We start from the raw sequence: 18,623 nt of genomic DNA on the forward strand, positions 1-18,623 counted from the left end.
AAATATCCTAAAAAAATCCCAAAATATCCCCAAAAATATCCCAAAAATATCCTAAAAAAATTACCAAAATATCCCCAAAATAGCCCCAAAAAATCTCCAAAATATCTCGAAAATACAGCAAAAATATCCCCAAAAATATCCCTATAAATCCCCAAAATATCCCCCAAAAATTCCCAAAATATTCTCAAAAAATCCCCCCAATATCTCCAAAATTATCCCAAAAATCTCCTAAAATATTCCCAAAATATCCCCAAAAATTCCCAAAATAAGGTAAAAATTTTGGGGTGAATTTTGGGGATTTTGGGGCGGATTTTTGGGGTAAATTTTGGGGATTTTGGGGCAGATTTTTGGGGTGAATTTTGGGGTAAATTTTGAGGATTTTGGGGCGGATTCTGGGCAATTTTGAGGGCAAATTTTGGGGTAAATTTTGGGCAGTTTTGGGGTGAATTTTAGGGTAAATTTTGGGGATTTTGGGGCGGATTTTTGGGGTGATTCTGGGCAATTTTGAGGGCAAATTTTGGGGTGATTCTGGGCAATTTTGGGTGAATTTTGGGGTAAATTTTGAGGATTTTGGGGCGGATTTTGGGGTGAATTTTGGGGATTTTGGGGCGGATTTTTGGGGCGGATTCTGGGCAGTTTTGGGGTGAATTTTGAGGATTTGGGGCGGATTCTGGGCAATTTTGGGGGCGGATTTTGGGGTGAATTTTGAGGATTTTGGGACGGATTTTTGGGGGTGGTTCTGGGCAATTTTGGGGTGAATTTTGGGGTGAATTTTGGGATTCTGGGGCGGATTTTTGGGGTGAATTTTGGGGTAAATTTTGAGGGCAAATTTTGGGGTAAATTTTTGGGGGAATTTAGGATTTGGGGCGGATTTTTGGGGTGAATTTTGGGGATTTTGGGGTGGATTTTTGGGGTGGATTTTGGGGCAAATTTGGGGATTTTGGGGCGGATTTTTGGGGTGAATTTTGGGCAATTTTGGGTGAATTTTGGGGTAAATTTTGGGTTTTTTGGGGCAGATTCTGGGCAATTGTGGGGTGAATTTTGGGGTGATTCTGGGCAGTTTTGGGGTGAATTTTGGGGTAAATTTTGGGGATTTTGGGACGGATTTTTGGGGCGGATTCTGGGCAATTTTGGGGTGAATTTTGGGGATTTTGGGGCGGATTTTTGGGGTGAATTTTGGGGTAAATTTTGAGGATTTTGGGGTGGATTCTGGGCAATTTTGGGGTGAATTTTGGGGATTTTGGGACGGATTTTTGAGGTGAATTTTGGGGATTTTGGGACGGATTTTTGGGGCGGATTCTGGGCAGTTTTGGGGTGAATTTTGGGGTAAATTTTGGGTTTTTTGGGGCTGACCTGAGCCTCGTAGGTGAGCAGGGCGATGTGGGCGATGCTGTACAGGGTCATGTAGACGGACAGACGGACGGAGCCCCCCGGGCTGATGCGGCCCCTGAGTGAGCACAGAGTGAGCCCTGAGTGACCCCTGAGTGACCTCTGACCCCTGAGTGACCCCAGCCCCAAAATCCCCAAAAAATCCCCAAAAAAAAGCCCCAAAAATACCCCAAAAATGCCCCAAAAATGGCCCAAAATGGCCCAAAAATGCCCCAAAAATGGCCCAAAATGACCCCTGAGTGACCCCTGAGTGACCTCTGACCCCTGAGTGACCCCTGAGTGACCCCAGCCCCAAAATCCCCAAAAAAATCCCCCAAAAAATCCCCAAAAAAAAGCCCCAAAAATGCCCCAAAAATGGCCCAAAATGACCCTGAGTGACCACAACCCCAAAATCCCCCAAAAAATCCCCCAAAAATTCCAAAAAATTCCCCCAAAAATGGCCCAAAAATGCCCCAAAAATGCCCCAAAAATGGCCCCAAATGACCCAAAAATGGCCCCAAATGGCACTGAGTGACCCCCAACCCCAAAATCACCAAAAAATCTCAAAAAAGCCCCAAAAATGGCCCAAAAATGGCCCAAAATGGCCCAAAATGACCCTGAGTGACCACAACCCCAAAATCACCAAAAAAATCCCCCAAAATCGGAAAAAATTCCGAAAAAAATCCGAAAAAAAATCCGAAAAAAATCTCAAAAAAATTCCAAAAAAATCTCAAAAAAATTCCCAAAAAATCCCGAAAAAAATCTCAAAAAAATCTCAAAAAATCCCCAAAAATTCAAAAAAATCCCCCCAAAAATATCTGAAAAATGCCCCCAAAATGGCCCAAAAATGGCCCAAAAATGCCCTAAAAATGCCCCCAAAAATGCCCTAAAAATGCCCCAAAAATGGCCCAAAAATGGCCCAAAATGCCCCAGAGTGACCCCTGACCCCTGAGTGACCCCTGGGTGACCCCAACCCCCAAAATCCCCCAAAAATCCCCAAAAAATTTCAAAAATTTCAAAAAAAAATCTCAAAAAAATCCCCAAAAAATTCCGAAAAAAATCCTCAAAAAATCCCCAAAATGCCCCAGAGTGACCCCTGACCCCTGGGTGACCCCTGGGTGACCCCGGGTGACCCCAACCCCCAAAATCCCCCAAAATCCCCAAAAAATCCCCACAAAACCCCAAAAAAATCCCTCAAAAATGCCCAAAACTGCCCCAAAATGGCCCTGAGTGACCACAACCCCAAAATCACCAAAAAAATTCCCCCAAAATTGAAAAAAATTTAAGAAAAATCTCAAAAAAATCCCCAAAAAATCCCAAAAAATCCCCCCCAAAAAACTTAAAAATGCCCCCAAAAATGGCCCAAAAATGCCCTAAAAATGGCCCAAAAATGGCCTAAAAATGGCCTAAAAATGGCCCAAAAAAGGCCTGAAATGCCCCAGAGTGACCCCTGACCCCTGGGTGACCCCGGGTGACCCCAGGTGACCCCGGGTGACCCCTGGGTGACCTTTGGCCCACCTGGTGACAGAGAAGCCCTTGCCCAGCAGGATCAGCATCAGGAGGAAGATGAGGAAGCTGATGGAGAACAGGAGCTTCCCTGGGGGGGCAAAGATCCCCCCAAAATCGCCCCAAAAATTCCCAAAATCCACCCAAAAATCCGCCCAAAATTGACCCAAAATTGACCCAAAATATTCCCAAAAATCCACCCAAAATAGCCCCAAAAATTCCCAAAATCCACCCAAAAATCCGCCCAGAATCCACCCAAAATAGGCCCAAAAATCCGCCCAGAATTGACGCAAAATAGCCCCAAAAATCCACCCAAAATCCACCCAAAATTGACCCAAAATAGCCCCGAAAATTCCCAAAATCCACCCAAAAATCCACCCAGAATCGACCCAAAATTGACCTAAAATAGCCCCAAAATATTCCCAAAAATCCACCCAAAAATCCACCCAGAACTGACCCAAAATTGACCCAAAATCCACCCAAAAATCCACCCAAAATTGACCCAAAAATCCACCAAGAATCCACCCAAAATTGACCTAAAATAGCCCCAAAAATTCCCAAAATCCACCCAAAAATCCACCCAGAACTGACCCAAAATAGCCCCAAAAATTCCCAAAATCCACCCAAAAATCCACCCAGAACTGACCCAAAATTGACCTAAAATTGACCCAAAATATTCCCAAAAATCCTCCCAGAATTGACCCAAAATAGGCCCAAAAATCCACCCAAAATCCACCCAAAATCGACCCAAAATAGCCCCAAAAATTCCCAAAATCCACCCAAAAATCCACCCAAAATCCACCCAAAATTGACCCAAAATAGCCCCAAAAATCCACCCAGAATCCACCCAAAATATTCCCAAAATATTCCCAAAAATCCACCCAGAATCCACCCAAAATTGACCTAAAATAGCCCCAAAATAGCCACAAAATCTACCCAAAAATCCACCCAAAATTGACCCAAAATAGCCCCGAAAATTCCCAAAATCCACCCAAAAATCCACCCAGAATCCACCCAAAATTGACCTAAAATAGCCCCAAAATATTCCCAAAAATCCACCCAAAATCCGCCCAAAATAGCCCCAAAAATTCCCAAATCCACCCAAAAATCCGCCAAAAATTGACCCAAAATCGCCCCAAAAATTCCCAAAATCCACCCAAAAATCCACCCAGAATCCACCCAAAACTGACCTAAAATAGCCCCAAAATATTCCCAAAAATCCACTCAAAAATCCACCCAAAATTGACCCAAAATTGACCCAAAATATTCCCAAAAATCCACCCAAAATATCCCCAAAAATTCCCAAAATCCACCCAAAAATCCGCCCAGAATCCACCCAAAATAGGCCCAAAAATCCGCCCAGAATTGACGCAAAATAGCCCCAAAAATCCACCCAAAATCCACCCAAAATTGACCCAAAATAGCCCCAGAATAGCCCAAATATATTCCCAAAAATCCACCCAGAATTGACCCAAAATAGCCCCAAAATATTCCCAAAAATCCACCCAAAATTGACGCAAAATATTCCCAAAATCGCCCCAAAAATCCACCCAAAATTGACCCAAAATAGCCCCAAAATCACCCCAAAAATCCACCCAGAATCCACCCAAAATAGGGCCAAAAATCCACCCAAAATTGACCCAAAAATCCGCCCAAAGTTGACCTTAAATAGCCCCAAAATATTCCCAAAAATCCACCCAAAATTGACCCAAAATAGCCCCGAAAATTCCCAAAATCCACCCAAAAATCCACCCAGAATCCACCCAAAACTGACCTAAAATAGCCCCAAAATATTCCCAAAAATCCACTCAAAAATCCACCCAAAATTGACCCAAAAATTCCCAAAATCCACCCAAAAATCCACCCAAATTTGACCCAAAATAGGCCCAAAAATCCACCCAGAATCCGCCCAAAATTGACCTAAAATAGCCCCAAAATATTCCCAAAAAAGGCCCAAAAATCCGCCCAGAAATCCACCCAGAATCGACCCAAAATAGCCCCAAAAATCCACCCAGAATTGACCCAAAATAGCCCCAAAATCACCCCAAAAATCCACCCAGAATCCACCCAAAATTGACCTAAAATAGCCCCAAAAATCCACCCAGAATTGACCCAAAATAGCCCCAAAAATCCACCCAAAAATCCACCCAAAATAGCCCCAAAAATCCACCCAGAATTGACCCAAAATCGCCCCAAAAATTCCCAAAATCCACCCAAAAATCCGCCCAAAATTGACCCAAAATTGACCCAAAATAGGCCCAAAAATCCGCTCAAATTTGACCCAAAAATTCCCAAAATCCACTCAAAAATCCACCCAGAATCCGCCCAAACCTGACCTAAAATAGCCCCAAAATATTCCCAAAAATCCACTCAAAAATCCACCCAAAATTGACCCAAAAATTCCCAAAATCCACCCAAAAATCCACCCAAATTTGACCCAAAATAGGCCCAAAAATCCACCCAGAATCGACCCAAAATTGACCTAAAATAGCCCCAAAATATTCCCAAAAAAGGCCCAAAAATCCGCCCAGAATTGACCCAAAATTGACCCAAAATAGGCCCAAAAATCCACCCAGAATCCACCCAAAATTGACCTAAAATAGCCCCAAAATATTCCCAAAAATCCACCCAAAATGGACCCAAAATATTCCCAAAAATCCACCCAAAATTGACCCAAATCACCCCAAAAATCCACCCAAAATATTCCCAAAAATCCACCCAAAATAGCCCCAAAATATTCCCAAAAATCCACCCAAAATCGACCCAAAATAGGCCCAAAAATCCACCCATAACTGACCCAAAATTGACCCAAAATAGCCCCAAAATATTCCCAAAAATCCACCCAAAATTTACCCAAAAAAGCCGCAAAATAGCCCCAAAATATTCCCAAAATAGCCCCAAAATAGGCCCAAAATAGCCCCAAAAATCCACCCAAAATCCACCCAAAATATTCCCAAAAATCCACCCAAAATTGACCCAAAATAGCCCCAAAATATCCCTAAAATAGCCCCAAAAATCCACCCAAAATTCACCCAAAATTGCCCCAAAATCCACCCAAAATCGACCCAAAATATTCCTAAAATATTCCCCAAAATCCCCCAAATATTCCCCAAATATTCCCAAAAATTTCCCCCCAATTTTTCCCAAATTCCCCCAAATTTTTCCCCAAATTGCCCCAAAATTTCCCAAATTCCCAATTTTCCCCAAATCCCCCAAATTCACCCCAAAATCCTCCCTTGAGTCCTCCCCAAACTCCTCCCAAAACTCCTTTAAAAAACCCCAATTTTGCCCAAATTTCGCTCAATTTTCACCCAAATTTTCCCCAATTTTTTCCCCAATTTTCCCCAGATTTCCCCCAAATTTTTACAAATTCCCAAATTTCGCAATTTCCCCCAAATTCACCCCAAAATCCTCCCAAATTTTGCCCTGAAATCCTCCCCAAAATCCCTTTAAAAACCCCAATTTTTGCCCAATTTTTGCCCAAATTTCGCCCAATTTTCACCCAAATTCCCCCAAATTTTTCCCCAAATTGCCCCAAAAATTCCCAAATTCCCAATTTTCCCCAAATCCCCCAAATTCACCCCAAAATCCTCCCTAAAATCCTCCCTTGAGTCCCCCCCAAACCCCTTTAAAAAACCCCAATTTTTGCCCAAATTTTGCCCAATTTTCACCCAAATTTCCCCCAAATTTTCCCCAATTTTCTCCCCAATTTTTTCCCAAATTTTCTCCACATTTCCCCCAATTTTTTGCCATTTCCCAAATTTCCCAATTTCCCCCAAATTCACCCCAAAATCCTCCCAAATTCTGCCCTGAAATCCTCCCCAAAACCCCTTTAAAAACCCCAATTTTTGCCCAAATTTCGCTCAATTTTCACCCAATTTTCGCCCAATTTTCACCCAAATTCCACCCAATTTTTCCCCCCAACTCCCCAAACCCCGAATTTGCCCAAAATCCCGGGAATTTGCCCCAATTTGCAGCGTACCCAGCAGTTTGAGGGCGCCGTGCCCGACCCCGTCACAGCCGTACTGGCCCCAGTAGACGCAGCTGAGGAGGAGGCTCAGAACTGGGGGGGAGGGGCACAAAAAGGGGGGGGGGGAGGGGGGGGTGAGACCCCTCCCCAAATTCCCCCCGAGACCCCAGACCCAAAACAACCAAAAAACCCCAAAAAAAATCCCAAAAAAATCCCAAAATTTGCCCCAAAAACCTCAAAATTTGCCCCAAAAATCCCCAAATTCCTCCCTTGGGAAGCTCCTGGAATTTGGGGAGGGGGCGCCCAAAATGGGGGGGGAGGGGGGGGGTGAGACCCCTCCCCAAATTCCCCCCGAGACCCCAGACCCAAAACAACCAAAAAACCCCCAAAAAATCCCAAAATTTGCCCCAAAAACCTCAAAATTTGCCCCAAAAATCCCCAAATTCCACCCCCAAACTCCCCCTGGAATTTGGGGAGGGGGCGCCCAAAAAGGGGGGGAGGGGAGGGTGAGACCCCTCCCCAAATTCCCCCCGAGACCCCAGACCCAAAAGACCCAAAAAACCCCAAAAAAACCCCAAAAAAATCCCAAAATTTGCACCAAAAATCTCAAAATTTGCCCCAAAAATGCCCAAATCCACCCTTGGGGAAGCTCCTGGAATTTGGGGGAGGGGGCGCCCAAAATGGGGGGGGAGGGGGGGGTGAGACCCCTCCCCAAATTCCCCCCGAGACCCCAGACCCAAAACAACCAAAAACCCCCAAAAAATCCCAAAATTTGCCCCAAAAACCTCAAATTTTGCACCAAAAATCCCCAAATTCCACCCCCAAACTCCTCCTGGAATTTGGGGAGGGGGCGCCCAAAAGGGGGGGGGGAGGGGGGGTGAGACCCCTCCCCAAATTCCCCCCGAGACCCCAGACCCAAAACAACCAAAAAACCCAAAAAAATCCCAAAAAAATCCCAAAATTTGCCCCAAAAACCTCAAAATTTGCACCAAAAATGCCCAAACTCCTCCCGGAATTTGGGGAGGGGGCGCCCAAAAAGGGGGGGGGAGGGAGGGTGAGACCCCTCCCCAAATTCCCCCGAGACCCCAGACCCAAAACAACCAAAAAACCCCAAAAAAATCCCAAAATTTGCCCCAAAAACCTCAAAATTTACCCCAAAAATTGCCCCAAAAAATCCCAAATTTTTCCCAGCTGAAGCCCCCAGCCCCAACTGAAGCCCCCAGACCCAAATGACCCAAAAAACCCAAAATTACCCAAAAATTGCCCCAATTTTACCCCAAATTTTGCTCCAAAAAATCCCAAATTTTTCCCAAATGAAGCCCCCAGCCCCAATTGAACCCAATGAAGCCCCCAGCCCCAATTCCCCCCTCAAAGCCCCCAGACCCAATTGAAGCCCCCAGACCAAATGACCCAAAAAACCCAAAATTACCCAAAAATTGCCCCAATTTTACCCCAAATTTTGCTCCAAAAAATCCCAAATTTTTCCCAATGAAGCCCCCAGCCCCAATTGAACCCAATGAAGCCCCCAGCCCCAATTCCCCCCTCAAAGCCCCCAGACCCAATTGAAGCCCCCAGACCCAAATGACCCAAAAAACCCAAAATTACCCAAAAATTGCCCCAATTTTACCCCAAATTTTGCTCCAAAAAATCCCAAATTTTTCCCAAATGAAGCCCCCAGCCCCAATTGAACCCAATGAAGCCCCCAGCCCCAATTCCCCCCTCAAAGCCCCCAGACCCAATTGAAGCCCCCAGACCCAAATGACCCAAAAAACCCAAAATTACCCAAAAATTGCCCCAATTTTACCCCAAATTTTGCCCCAAAAAATCCCAAATTTTTCCCAAATGAAGCCCCCAGCCCCAATTGCAGCCCCCAGCCCCAATTCCCCCCTCAAAGCCCCCAGACCCAATTGAAGCCCCCAGCCCCAAATTACCCAAAAACCCCCAAATTTACCCAAAAACCCCAATTTTACCCCAAAAAAAGCCCCAAAAAACCCCAAATTTTTCCACCTGAAGCCCCCAGCCCCAATTGCAGCCCCCAGACCCAATTGAACCCAATGAAGCCCCCAGCCCCAATTCCCCCCTCAAAGCCCCCAGACCCAATTGAAGCCCCCAGCCCCAAATTACCCAAAAACCCCCAAATTTACCCCAAAAAACCCCAAATTTACCCCAAAAAAACCCCCAAAAAATCCCAAATTTTTCCCAATGAAGCCCCCAGCCCCAATTGAAGCCCCCAGACCCAATTGAAGCCCCCAGACCCAATTCCCCCCTTAAAGCCCCCAGACCCAAATGAACCAAAAAACCCCAAATTTACCCCCAAAACCCCCAATTTTACCCCCAAAAAAAGCCCCAAAAAATCCCAAATTTTTCCCAGCTGAAGCCCCCAGCCCCAATTGAAGCCCCCAGCCCCAATTGAAGCCCCCAGACCCAATTCCCCCCTCAAAGCCCCCAGACCCAAATGAAGCCCCCAGACCCAAATTACCCAAAAACCCCCAAATTTACCCCAAAAAACCCCAAATTTACCCCAAAAAAATCCCCAAAAAATCCCAAATTTTTCCCAGCTGAAGCCCCCAGCCCCAATTGAAGCCCCCAGACCCAATTCCCCCCCCGAAGCCTCCAGACCCAAATGAACCAAAAAGCCCCAAATTTACCCCAATTTTACGCCAAAATTCGCCCCAAAAAATCCCAAATTTTTCCCAGCTGAAGCCCCCAGCCCCAATTGAAGCCCCCAGACCCAAATTACCCAAAAACCCCCAAATCGACCCCAAAAAAACCCCAAATTTACCCCCAAAACCCCCAATTTTACCCCAAAATTCGCCCCAAAAAACCCCAAATTTTTCCCACCTGAAGCCCCCAGACCCAATTGAAGCCCCCAGACCCAAATGAAGCCCCAGACCCAATTCCCCCCTCAAAGCCCCCAGCCCCAAATTAAGCCCCCAGCCCCAAATTACCCCAAAAAACCCCAATTTTACCCCAAAATTGCCCCAAAAAATCCCAAATTTTTCCCAACTGCAGCCCCCAGACTCAAATCCACCCAATGAAGCCCCCAGACCCAATTCCCCCCTTAAAGCCCCCAGACCCAAATGAACCAAAAAACCCCAAATTTACCCCAAAACCCCCAATTTTACCCAAAATTCGCCCCAAAAAACCCCAAATTTTTCCCACCTGAAGCCCCCAGACCCAATTGAAGCCCCCAGACCCAAATGAAGCCCCCAGACCCAATTCCCCCCTCAAAGCCCCCAGCCCCAAATTAAGCCCCCAGCCCCAAATTACCCCAAAAAACCCCAATTTTACCCCAAAATTGCCCCAAAAAAATCCCAAATTTTTCCCAACTGCAGCCCCCAGACTCAAATCCACCCAATGAAGCCCCCAGACCCAATTCCCCCCTTAAAGCCCCCAGACCCAAATGAACCAAAAAACCCCAAATTTACCCCCAAAACCCCCAATTTTACCCCAAAATTCGCCCCAAAAATTCCCAAATTTTTCCCACCTGAAGCCCCCAGCCCCAATTGAACCCAATGAAGCCCCCAGACCCAAATCCACCCCCCAAAGCCCCCAGGCCCAATGGAAGCCCCCAGCCCCAAATAAACCAAAAATCCCCAAATAAACCTAAAATTGCCCCAATTTTACCCCAAATTTTGCCCCAAAAAATCCCAAATTTTTCCCAGCTGAAGCCCCCAGCCCCAATTGAAGCCCCCAGCCCCAATTCCTCCCCTGAAGCCCCCAGACCCAATTGAAGCCCCCAGCCCCAAATTACCCAAAAACCCCCAAATTTACCCAAAAACCCCAATTTTACCCCCAAAAAAAGCCCCAAAAAATCCCAAATTTTTCCCAGCTGAAGCCCCCAGCCCCAATTGAAGCCCCCAGACCCAATTGAAGCCCCCAGCCCCAATTCCCCCCTCAAAGCCCCCAGACCCAATTGAAGCCCCAGACCCAAATGACCCAAAAAACCCAAATTTACCCAAAAATCCCCAATTTTACCCCAAAATTTGCCCCGAAAAACCCCAAATTTTTCCCAGCTGAAGCCCCCAGCCCCAATTGCAGCCCCCAGCCCCAACTGAACCCAATGAAGCCCCCAGACCCAATTTCCCCCTCAAAGCCCCCAGCCCCAATTGCAGCCCCCAGACCCAAATGACCCAAAACCCCCAAATTTACCCAAAAACCCCAATTTTACCCCAAAAAAAGCCCCAAAAAATCCCAAATTTTTCCCAACTGAAGCCCCCAGCCCCAATTGAAGCCCCCAGACCCAATTGAAGCCCCCAGACCCAATTCCCCCCTCAAAGCCCCCAGCCCCAAATTAAGCCCCCAGCCCCAAATTACCCCAAAAAACCCCAATTTTACCCCAAAATTGCCCCAAAAAATCCCAAATTTTTCCCAACTGCAGCCCCCAGACTCAAATCCACCCAATGAAGCCCCCAGACCCAATTCCCCCCTTAAAGCCCCCAGACCCAAATGAACCAAAAAACCCCAAATTTACCCCCAAAACCCCCAATTTTACCCCCAAAAAAAGCCCCAAAAAATCCCAAATTTTTCCCAGCTGAAGCCCCCAGCCCCAATTGCAGCCCCCAGCCCCAATTGAAGCCCCCAGACCCAATTCTCACCCTCCAGGCCGGCGGCCGCCATGAACATCTTGTAGGTTGTGTGGAGCAGCTGCCGCCCCTTGAGCCGGTCTGGGGAGGGGGCGGGGCCTCAGAGACCCCTCCCCAAATTCTCTGAGATCCGAGACCCCTCCCCAAATTCCCTCCCCAAAAAAAACCCGAATTTTCAGGCCCCAAAATGACCAAAAAGAGCCCAAAAAAGGGACAAAAGAGGCCCAAAAAATCCCAAATTTTGGGCCTTGAGACCCCTCCCCAAATGCCCTGAGACCCCCAAGGCCCCTCCCCAAATTCCCCCCGAGATTCAGAGACCCCTCCCCAAAAATCGGAATTTTCTGACCCCAAAAATCCCCCCAAAAAACCCCCCAAAAATCCCAAAAAATTCCCCAAAAAACCCCCCAAAAATCCCCAAAAAATCCCCAAAAAAATCCCCAAAAAACCCCAAAAACCCCCAAATTTTGGGCCTTGAGACCCCTCCCCAAATTCCCCCGGACCCCTCCCCAAATTCCTGAGACCCCTCCCCAAAACCTGGAATTTTCAGACGCCAAAAATCCCAAAAAAACCCCAAAAAATTCCCAAAAAAACCCCAAAAACCCCCAAATTTTGGGCCTTGAGACCCCTCCCCAGATCCCCCGGGACCCCTCCCCAAATTCCCCCCTCGAGACCCCTCCCCAAAAAATCCCCAAAAAACCCCAAAAAATCCCAAAAAAATCCCCAAAAAACCCCAAAACCCCCAAATTTTGGGCCCTGAGACCCCTCCCCAAATTCCTGAGACCCCTCCCCAAAACCTGGAATTTTCAGACCCCAAAAATCCCAAAAAAAACCCCCAAAAAATCCCCAAAAATCCCCAAAAAAATCCCAAAAAAACCCCAAAAACCCCCAAATTTTGGGCCTTGAGACCCCTCCCCAAATTCCCCCGGACCCCTCCCCAAATTCCTGAGACCCCTCCCCAAAACCTGGAATTTTCAGACGCCAAAAATCCCAAAAAAACCCCAAAAAATTCCCAAAAAATCCCCAAAAAACCCCAAAAAAACCCCCAAAAAATCCCAAAAAATCCCAAAAAAACCCCAAAAACCCCCAAATTTTGGGCCTTGAGACCCCTCCCCAAATTCCTGAGACCCCCCCCCAAAACCTGGAATTTTCAGACCCCAAAAAGCCCCAAAAGAGCCCAAAAAACCCCAAAAAACCCCCAAAAAATCCCCAAAAAATCCCCAAAAAAACCCCAAAAATCCCCCAAAAACCCCAAAAAAATCCCCAAAAAACCCCAAAAACCCCCAAATTTTGGGCCTTGAGACCCCTCCCCAAATCCCCCGGGCCCCCTCCCCAAATTCCCGTCGCTCACAGCCGCAGTAGCAGGAGAGGAGGAAGATGAGGCTGAAGATGAGGAGGAAGGTGATGTCGGTCTCCAGGATCCCTGTGAGGGGCAGGAATTGGGTCTGGGGGCTTCCAAGGACCCCCCCGAGACCCCTCCCCAAATTCGGGGTGGGTCCAGGAAGGATCCACAAAAAAAATCCCGGAGATTTTGAGGCAAAAAAGGCCCGAAAACGGCAAAAGAAGCGGGAAAAATTGGAATTTTGGAGGTGAGGCCGCGCCCACAATCAGCAGAGGCCACGCCCCCAAATTAGCATAGGACACGCCCCCAAATTAGCTGAGACCCCGCCCCAAATTAGCAGAGGCCACGCCCCAAATTAACCCTGAGACCCCAGACCCAAATTAGCAAAGGCCACGCCCCAAATTAGCAGAGACCACGCCCCAAAATCAACCCAGACCACGCCCCAAATTAGCAGAAGCCATGCCCCAAATTAGCGCAGACCCCGCCCCCAAATTAGAGGAGGACACGCCCCAAATTAGCAAAGGCCACGCCCCAAATTAGGGGAGACCAGGCCCCAAATTAACACGGAGACCACGCCCACAAATTAGAGGAGACACGCCCCAAATTAGGAAAGGCTACGCCCCAAATTAGAGGAGATCACGCCCCCAAATTAACGGAGACCACGCCCCGAATTAACGAAGACCACGCCCCAAATTAATGGCAACTCCGCCCCCAAATTAACAGAGACCCCGCCCCAAATTAACCCTAAAACCACGCCCCAAATTAGCAAAGGCCATGACCCCAATTAGCGGAGATCACGCCCCAAATTAATGGCGACCACGCCCCCAAATTAACCCTGAGACCACGCCCTCAAATTAGCAGAGACCACGCCCCCAAATTAAAGGAGGACACGCCCCAAATTAGCAGAGGCCACGCCCCAAATTAACCCTGAGACCCCAGACCCAAATTAGCAAAGGCCATGACCCCAATTAGCTAAGACCACGCCCCAAATTAACGAGGGCCACGCCCCCAAATTAGCGGAGACCACGCCCCATATTAAACCAGACCACGCCCCTACTTAGCGGAACCCCCGCCCCCAATTAGCCCAGACCCCGCCCCAAATTAACCCTAAAACCACGCCCCAAATTAGCAAAGGCCATGACCCCAATTAGCGGAGATCACGCCCCAAATTAATGGCGACCACGCCCCCAAACTAACCCTGAGATCACGCCCCCAAATTAGCTGAGACCACGCCCCAAATTAACAAAAACCACGCCCCAAATTAACGAAGGCCACGCCCCAAAATAAGCCAGACCACGCCCCAAATTAGCAGAGGCCACGCCCCAAATTAACGGAGACCACGACCCAAATTAGCAAAGGCCATGACCCCAATTAGCAAAGGCCACGCCCCAAATTAAGAGAGCCCACGCCCCAAGTTAGCAAAGGCCACGCCCCAAATTAATGGAGACCACGCCCCATATTAACGGAGACCACGCCCTCAAATTAACCCTGAGACCACGCCCTCAAATTAGCAGAGACCACGCCCCCAATTAACCCAGACCACGTCCCCAAATTAGAAGAGGCCACGCCCCAAATTAGCAGAGGCTCCGCCCCAATTAACATAGACCACACCCCAAATTAGCAAAGGCCACGCCCCAAATTAATGGAGACTCAGCCCCAAATTAACGGAGACCACGCCCCCAAATTAACGGAGACCACGCCCCCAAATTAGCGGAGACGCCACCCCAAATTAACCCTGAAACCACGCCCCAAATTAGCTAAGACCACGCCCCAAATTAACGGAGACCACGCCCCGAATTAAGAGAGCCCACGCCCCAAATTAGCAAAGGCCACGCCCCAAATTAGCAGAGACCGCGCCCTAAATTAACCCCGACCACGCCCCAAATTAGCGGAGACCACGCCCCCAAATTAACGGAGACCCCGCCCCAAATTAACCTGGAGACCACGACCCAAATTAGCAAAGGCCATGAACCAATTAGCAAAGGCCACGCCCCAAATTAGCAGAGACCACGCCCTAAATTAACCCTGAGACCACGCCCCAAATTAACCCAGACCACGCCCCCAAATTAACCCAGACCACACCCAACTTAACCCTGAGACTCCGCCCCCAATTAGCTTAGACCATGCCCCAAATTAACGAAAACCACGCCCCAAATTAACCATGAAACCACGCCCCAAATTAGCTGAGACCACGCCCCCAAATTAATCCAGACCATGCCTTCAAATTACCGTAGACCACGCCCCAAATTAGCAAAGGCCACGCCCCCAAATTAACAGAGCCCAAGCCCCAAATTAACCCTGAGACCACGCCCCGAATTAACCTTGAGAGCCTGCCCCAAATTAGGTGAGGCCACGCCCCAAATTAACAGAGACCACGCCCCAAATTAACCCAAAGACCACGCCCCAAATTAACGGAGACCACGCCCCCAAATTAGCGGTGACCACGCCCCCAAATTAGCAGAGACCACGCCCCGAATTGACCTTGAGACCCCGCCCCCAAATTAGGAGAGACCACGCCCCCAAATAAGCGGAGACCACGCCCCCAAATTAGCGGAAACCCCGCCCCAAATTAGCGGAGACCACGCCCCAATTAACCCTGAAACCACGCCCCAAATTAGCTGAGTCCACGCCCACAATTAGCATATGCCACGCCCATAATTAGCGAAAACCCCGCCCCAAATTAACCCTGAGACCCCAGCCCCAAATAAACCCGGAGACCACGCCCCAAATTAATGGAGACCCCGCCCCGAATTAGCGGAGGCCACGCCCCAAATCAACGGAGGCCCCGCCCCCAAATGAACCCTGAGACCACGCCCCAAATCAACCCCAAAAAAATCGAATAAAAAACCCCAAAAAATCCAAAATAAAGCCCCAAAAATCCCAAATAAAATCCCAAAAAAACCCAAAAAAATTCCAAAACCCCCCAAAAAATCCCAAAAAACCCCAAAATCCCCAAAATGCCCCAAAAAATCCCAAACCAGCCCCAATTCCCCCGCACCGAACTCGTCGGCCGAGAAATGCCGGGTCCAGAAGGAGTCGCCGTTGGTCAGAACCATCTCGTACTCCAGCTCCAGCCCGCCGCCCTTTTGGGACATTTTGGGGTAAATTTGGGCCTTTTTGGGTTTTTGAGGGTTTGGGGCATTTTTAGGAATTTTTAGGGATTTTTTTCGGAATCTTTTTGGGGATTTTTGGGGGTTTTTTGGGGCTTTATTTTGATTTTTTCGGGATTTTTTGGGGGTTTTTTTCAGGTTTTCTCACAGGGTTTTTTGGGGTTTTTTTGGGGTGGATTTGGGATTTTTGGAGATTTTGAGGATTTTAAGATTTTTTGGGGATTTTTTTGGAATTTTTCTGGGGATTTTTGGGGTGATTTTTGGGGTTTTTGGGTCACTCTCCCCACACGTGCTGAGCGCTCCCGCCCTGAGCTCTGGGGGATTTTGGGGTGGATTTCGGGGCATTTTTGGTGTATTTTGATGGGGTTTTTTGGAGTTTTTGGGTCATTTTGGGGTTTTTAAGGTGATTTTGGGCTGATTTTGGGATTTTGGGGATTTTTTGGGGTTTTTTGGGGTGATTTTTGGGGTTTTTGGGTTACTCCCCCAACGCTCCCGCCCTCAGCTCTGGGGGATTTTGGGGTGGATTTTGGGCCATTTTTGGGGCATTTTGATGGGGTTTTTTGGAGTTTTTGGGTCATTTTGGGGTTTTTAAGGTGATTTTGGGCTGATTTTGGGATTTTGGGGATTTTTTGGGGTTTTTTGGGGTGATTTTTGGGGTTTTTGGGTCACTCCCCCAATGCTCCCGCCCTGAGCTCTGGTGGATTTTGGGGTGGATTTTGGGCCATTTTTGGGGCATTTTGATGGGGTTTTTTGGGGTTTTTGGGTCATTTTGGGGTTTTTGAGGTGAATTTGGGGTTTTTTGGGGGTTTTTCAGGTGATTTTTGGGGTTTTTCGGGTGGTTTTTGGGGTGATTTTTGGGGTTTTTGGGTCACTCCCCCCACACGTGCTGAGCGCTCCCGCCCTGAGCTCTGGGGGATTTCGGGGTGGATTTTGGGGCATTTTGGGGTATTTTGATGGGGTTTTTTAGGGTTTTTGGGTCATTTTGGGGTTTTTAAGGTGATTTTGGGCTGATTTTTGGGATTTTGGGGATTTTTTGGGGATTTTTGGGGTGATTTTTGGGGGTTTTGGGTCACTCTCCCCACACGTGCTGAGCGCTCCCACCCTGAGCTCTGGTGGATTTTGGGACATTTTGGGGTATTTTGATGGGGTTTTTTGGGGTTTTTGGGTCATTTTGGGGTTTTTAAGGTGGATTTGGGTTTTTTGGGGCGATTTTGGGGTTATTTTGGGGATTTTTGGGGTGATTTTTGGGGTTTTTGGGTCACTCCCCCCACAGGTGCTGAGCGCTCCCGCCCTGAACTCTGGGGGATTTTGGGGTGGATTTTGGGACAATTTTGGGGTATTTTGATGGGGTTTTTTGGGGTTTTTGGGGCATTTTGGGGTTTTTAGGATGATTTTGGGCTGATTTTGGGGATTTTTGGGGTGGTTTTTGTGTCATTTTGCGGTTTTTTTGGGCTGATTTTTGGGGTTTTTGGGTCACTCCCCCAACGCTCCCGCCCTGAGCTCTGGGGGATTTTGGGGTGGATTTTGGGCCAATTTTGGGGTATTTTGATGGGGTTTCTGGGGTTTTGGGGTCATTTTGGGGTTTTTGAGGTGAATTTGGGGTTTTTTGAGGCAATTTTGGGGTGATTTTGGGGGTTTTTGGGTCACTCACCCCACATTTGCTGAGCGCCACGTACCACCAGCGCTCCCGCACCGAGCGGAAGCTGCGGCCGCTGGAGCAGCTCAGGACCCTCCCCGAGACCCCCGGCAGCACCTGGGGAGACCCCAGACCCAAAATTCACAAGAGACCCCCCTGGGACCCCTCCCCAAAAAAAAAAACAAAAAAGCCCAAAAAAACAAAAAAAACCCCGGAGTTTTTAGAGCTTAAAATGGCCCAAAAAAACCCCAAAAATGGCCTAAAAGAACTCAAAAAGAGCCCAAAAAAGGGCACAAAAAAGGCACAAAAAAGCCCCAAATTTTGAGAGCTGAGACCCCTCCCCAAATTCCCTGAGACCCCTGAGACCCCTCCCCAAATTCCCTGAGACCCCTCCCCAAATTCCCCGAGTTTTCAGGCCCCAAAAAGCCCCAAAAAAGCCTCAAAAAAGGCCCCAAAAAACCCCAAAAAAGCCCCAAGAAAGCCCAAATTTTGCGAGCTGAGACCCCTCCCCAAATTGCCCCCGAAACCCCCAGACCCAATTCCTCGAGACCCCTCCCCAAAATATCCCAGGAGTCCCAAGACCCCTCCCCAAAAAAACCCTGGAGTTTTCAGGCCCCAAAAAGGCCCAAAAAGCCCCAAAAGAGCCTCAAAAAAGCCTCAAAAAAGGCCCAAAAAAACCCAAATTTTGAGAGCCGAGACCCCTCCCCAAATTCCCTCAGACCCCTCCCCAAATTCCCTCAGACCCCTCCCCAAAATATCCCCAGACCCCTGAGACCCCTCCCCAAAAAACCCCTGGAGTTTTCAGGCCCCAAAAAGCCCCAAAAAAGCCTCAAAAAAGGCCCAAAAAATCCCCAAAAAAACCCAAAAAAGGCCCAAAAAAACCCAAATTTTGAGAGCTGAGACCCCTCCCCAAATTCCCCAAGCTTTTATAGCCCAAAAAACCCCAAAAAAACCCAAAAAACCCCATAAAACGCCCAAAAAAGCCCCAAAAAACCCCGAATTTTCGCGCCGAGACCCCTCCCCAAATTGGCCCGGACCCCCGAGCCCCCTCCCCGAATTCTCCCCGCAGCCCCCAGCCCCAATTCCCTCAGACCCCTCCCTAAATTCC

The 18,623-nt window shown here is 48.1% G+C and overlaps 1 protein-coding gene across 6 annotated transcripts in view; it reads right to left on the reverse strand.

The window, feature by feature from the left end:
- TMEM145 (transmembrane protein 145) overlaps positions 1–18,623 on the reverse strand; it is a 34,679-nt gene that overhangs the window by 10,096 nt on the left and 5,960 nt on the right. For 4 of the 6 annotated variants that reach the window (XM_071420865.1, XM_071420863.1, XM_071420862.1 and 1 more), the window contains 7 exons: positions 17,531–17,632; positions 15,768–15,852; positions 12,779–12,850; positions 11,443–11,511; positions 6,857–6,937; positions 2,887–2,965; positions 1,354–1,447 (listed from right to left, as the gene is read on the reverse strand). In XM_071420865.1, the coding sequence (XP_071276966.1) occupies positions 1,354–1,447; positions 2,887–2,965; positions 6,857–6,937; positions 11,443–11,511; positions 12,779–12,850; positions 15,768–15,852; positions 17,531–17,632 (582 nt within the window). The remainder of the gene's footprint in view (positions 1–1,353; positions 1,448–2,886; positions 2,966–6,856; positions 6,938–11,442; positions 11,512–12,778; positions 12,851–15,767; positions 15,853–17,530; positions 17,633–18,623) is intronic. The other 2 variants (XM_071420864.1, XM_071420866.1) reach the window with 2 other exon arrangements.

Source organism: Agelaius tricolor, unplaced genomic scaffold, assembly GCF_023055355.1.
Source record: "Agelaius tricolor isolate 1412-34295 unplaced genomic scaffold, bAgeTri1.0.p SCAF_168, whole genome shotgun sequence".
NCBI lineage: Eukaryota > Metazoa > Chordata > Aves > Passeriformes > Icteridae > Agelaius > Agelaius tricolor.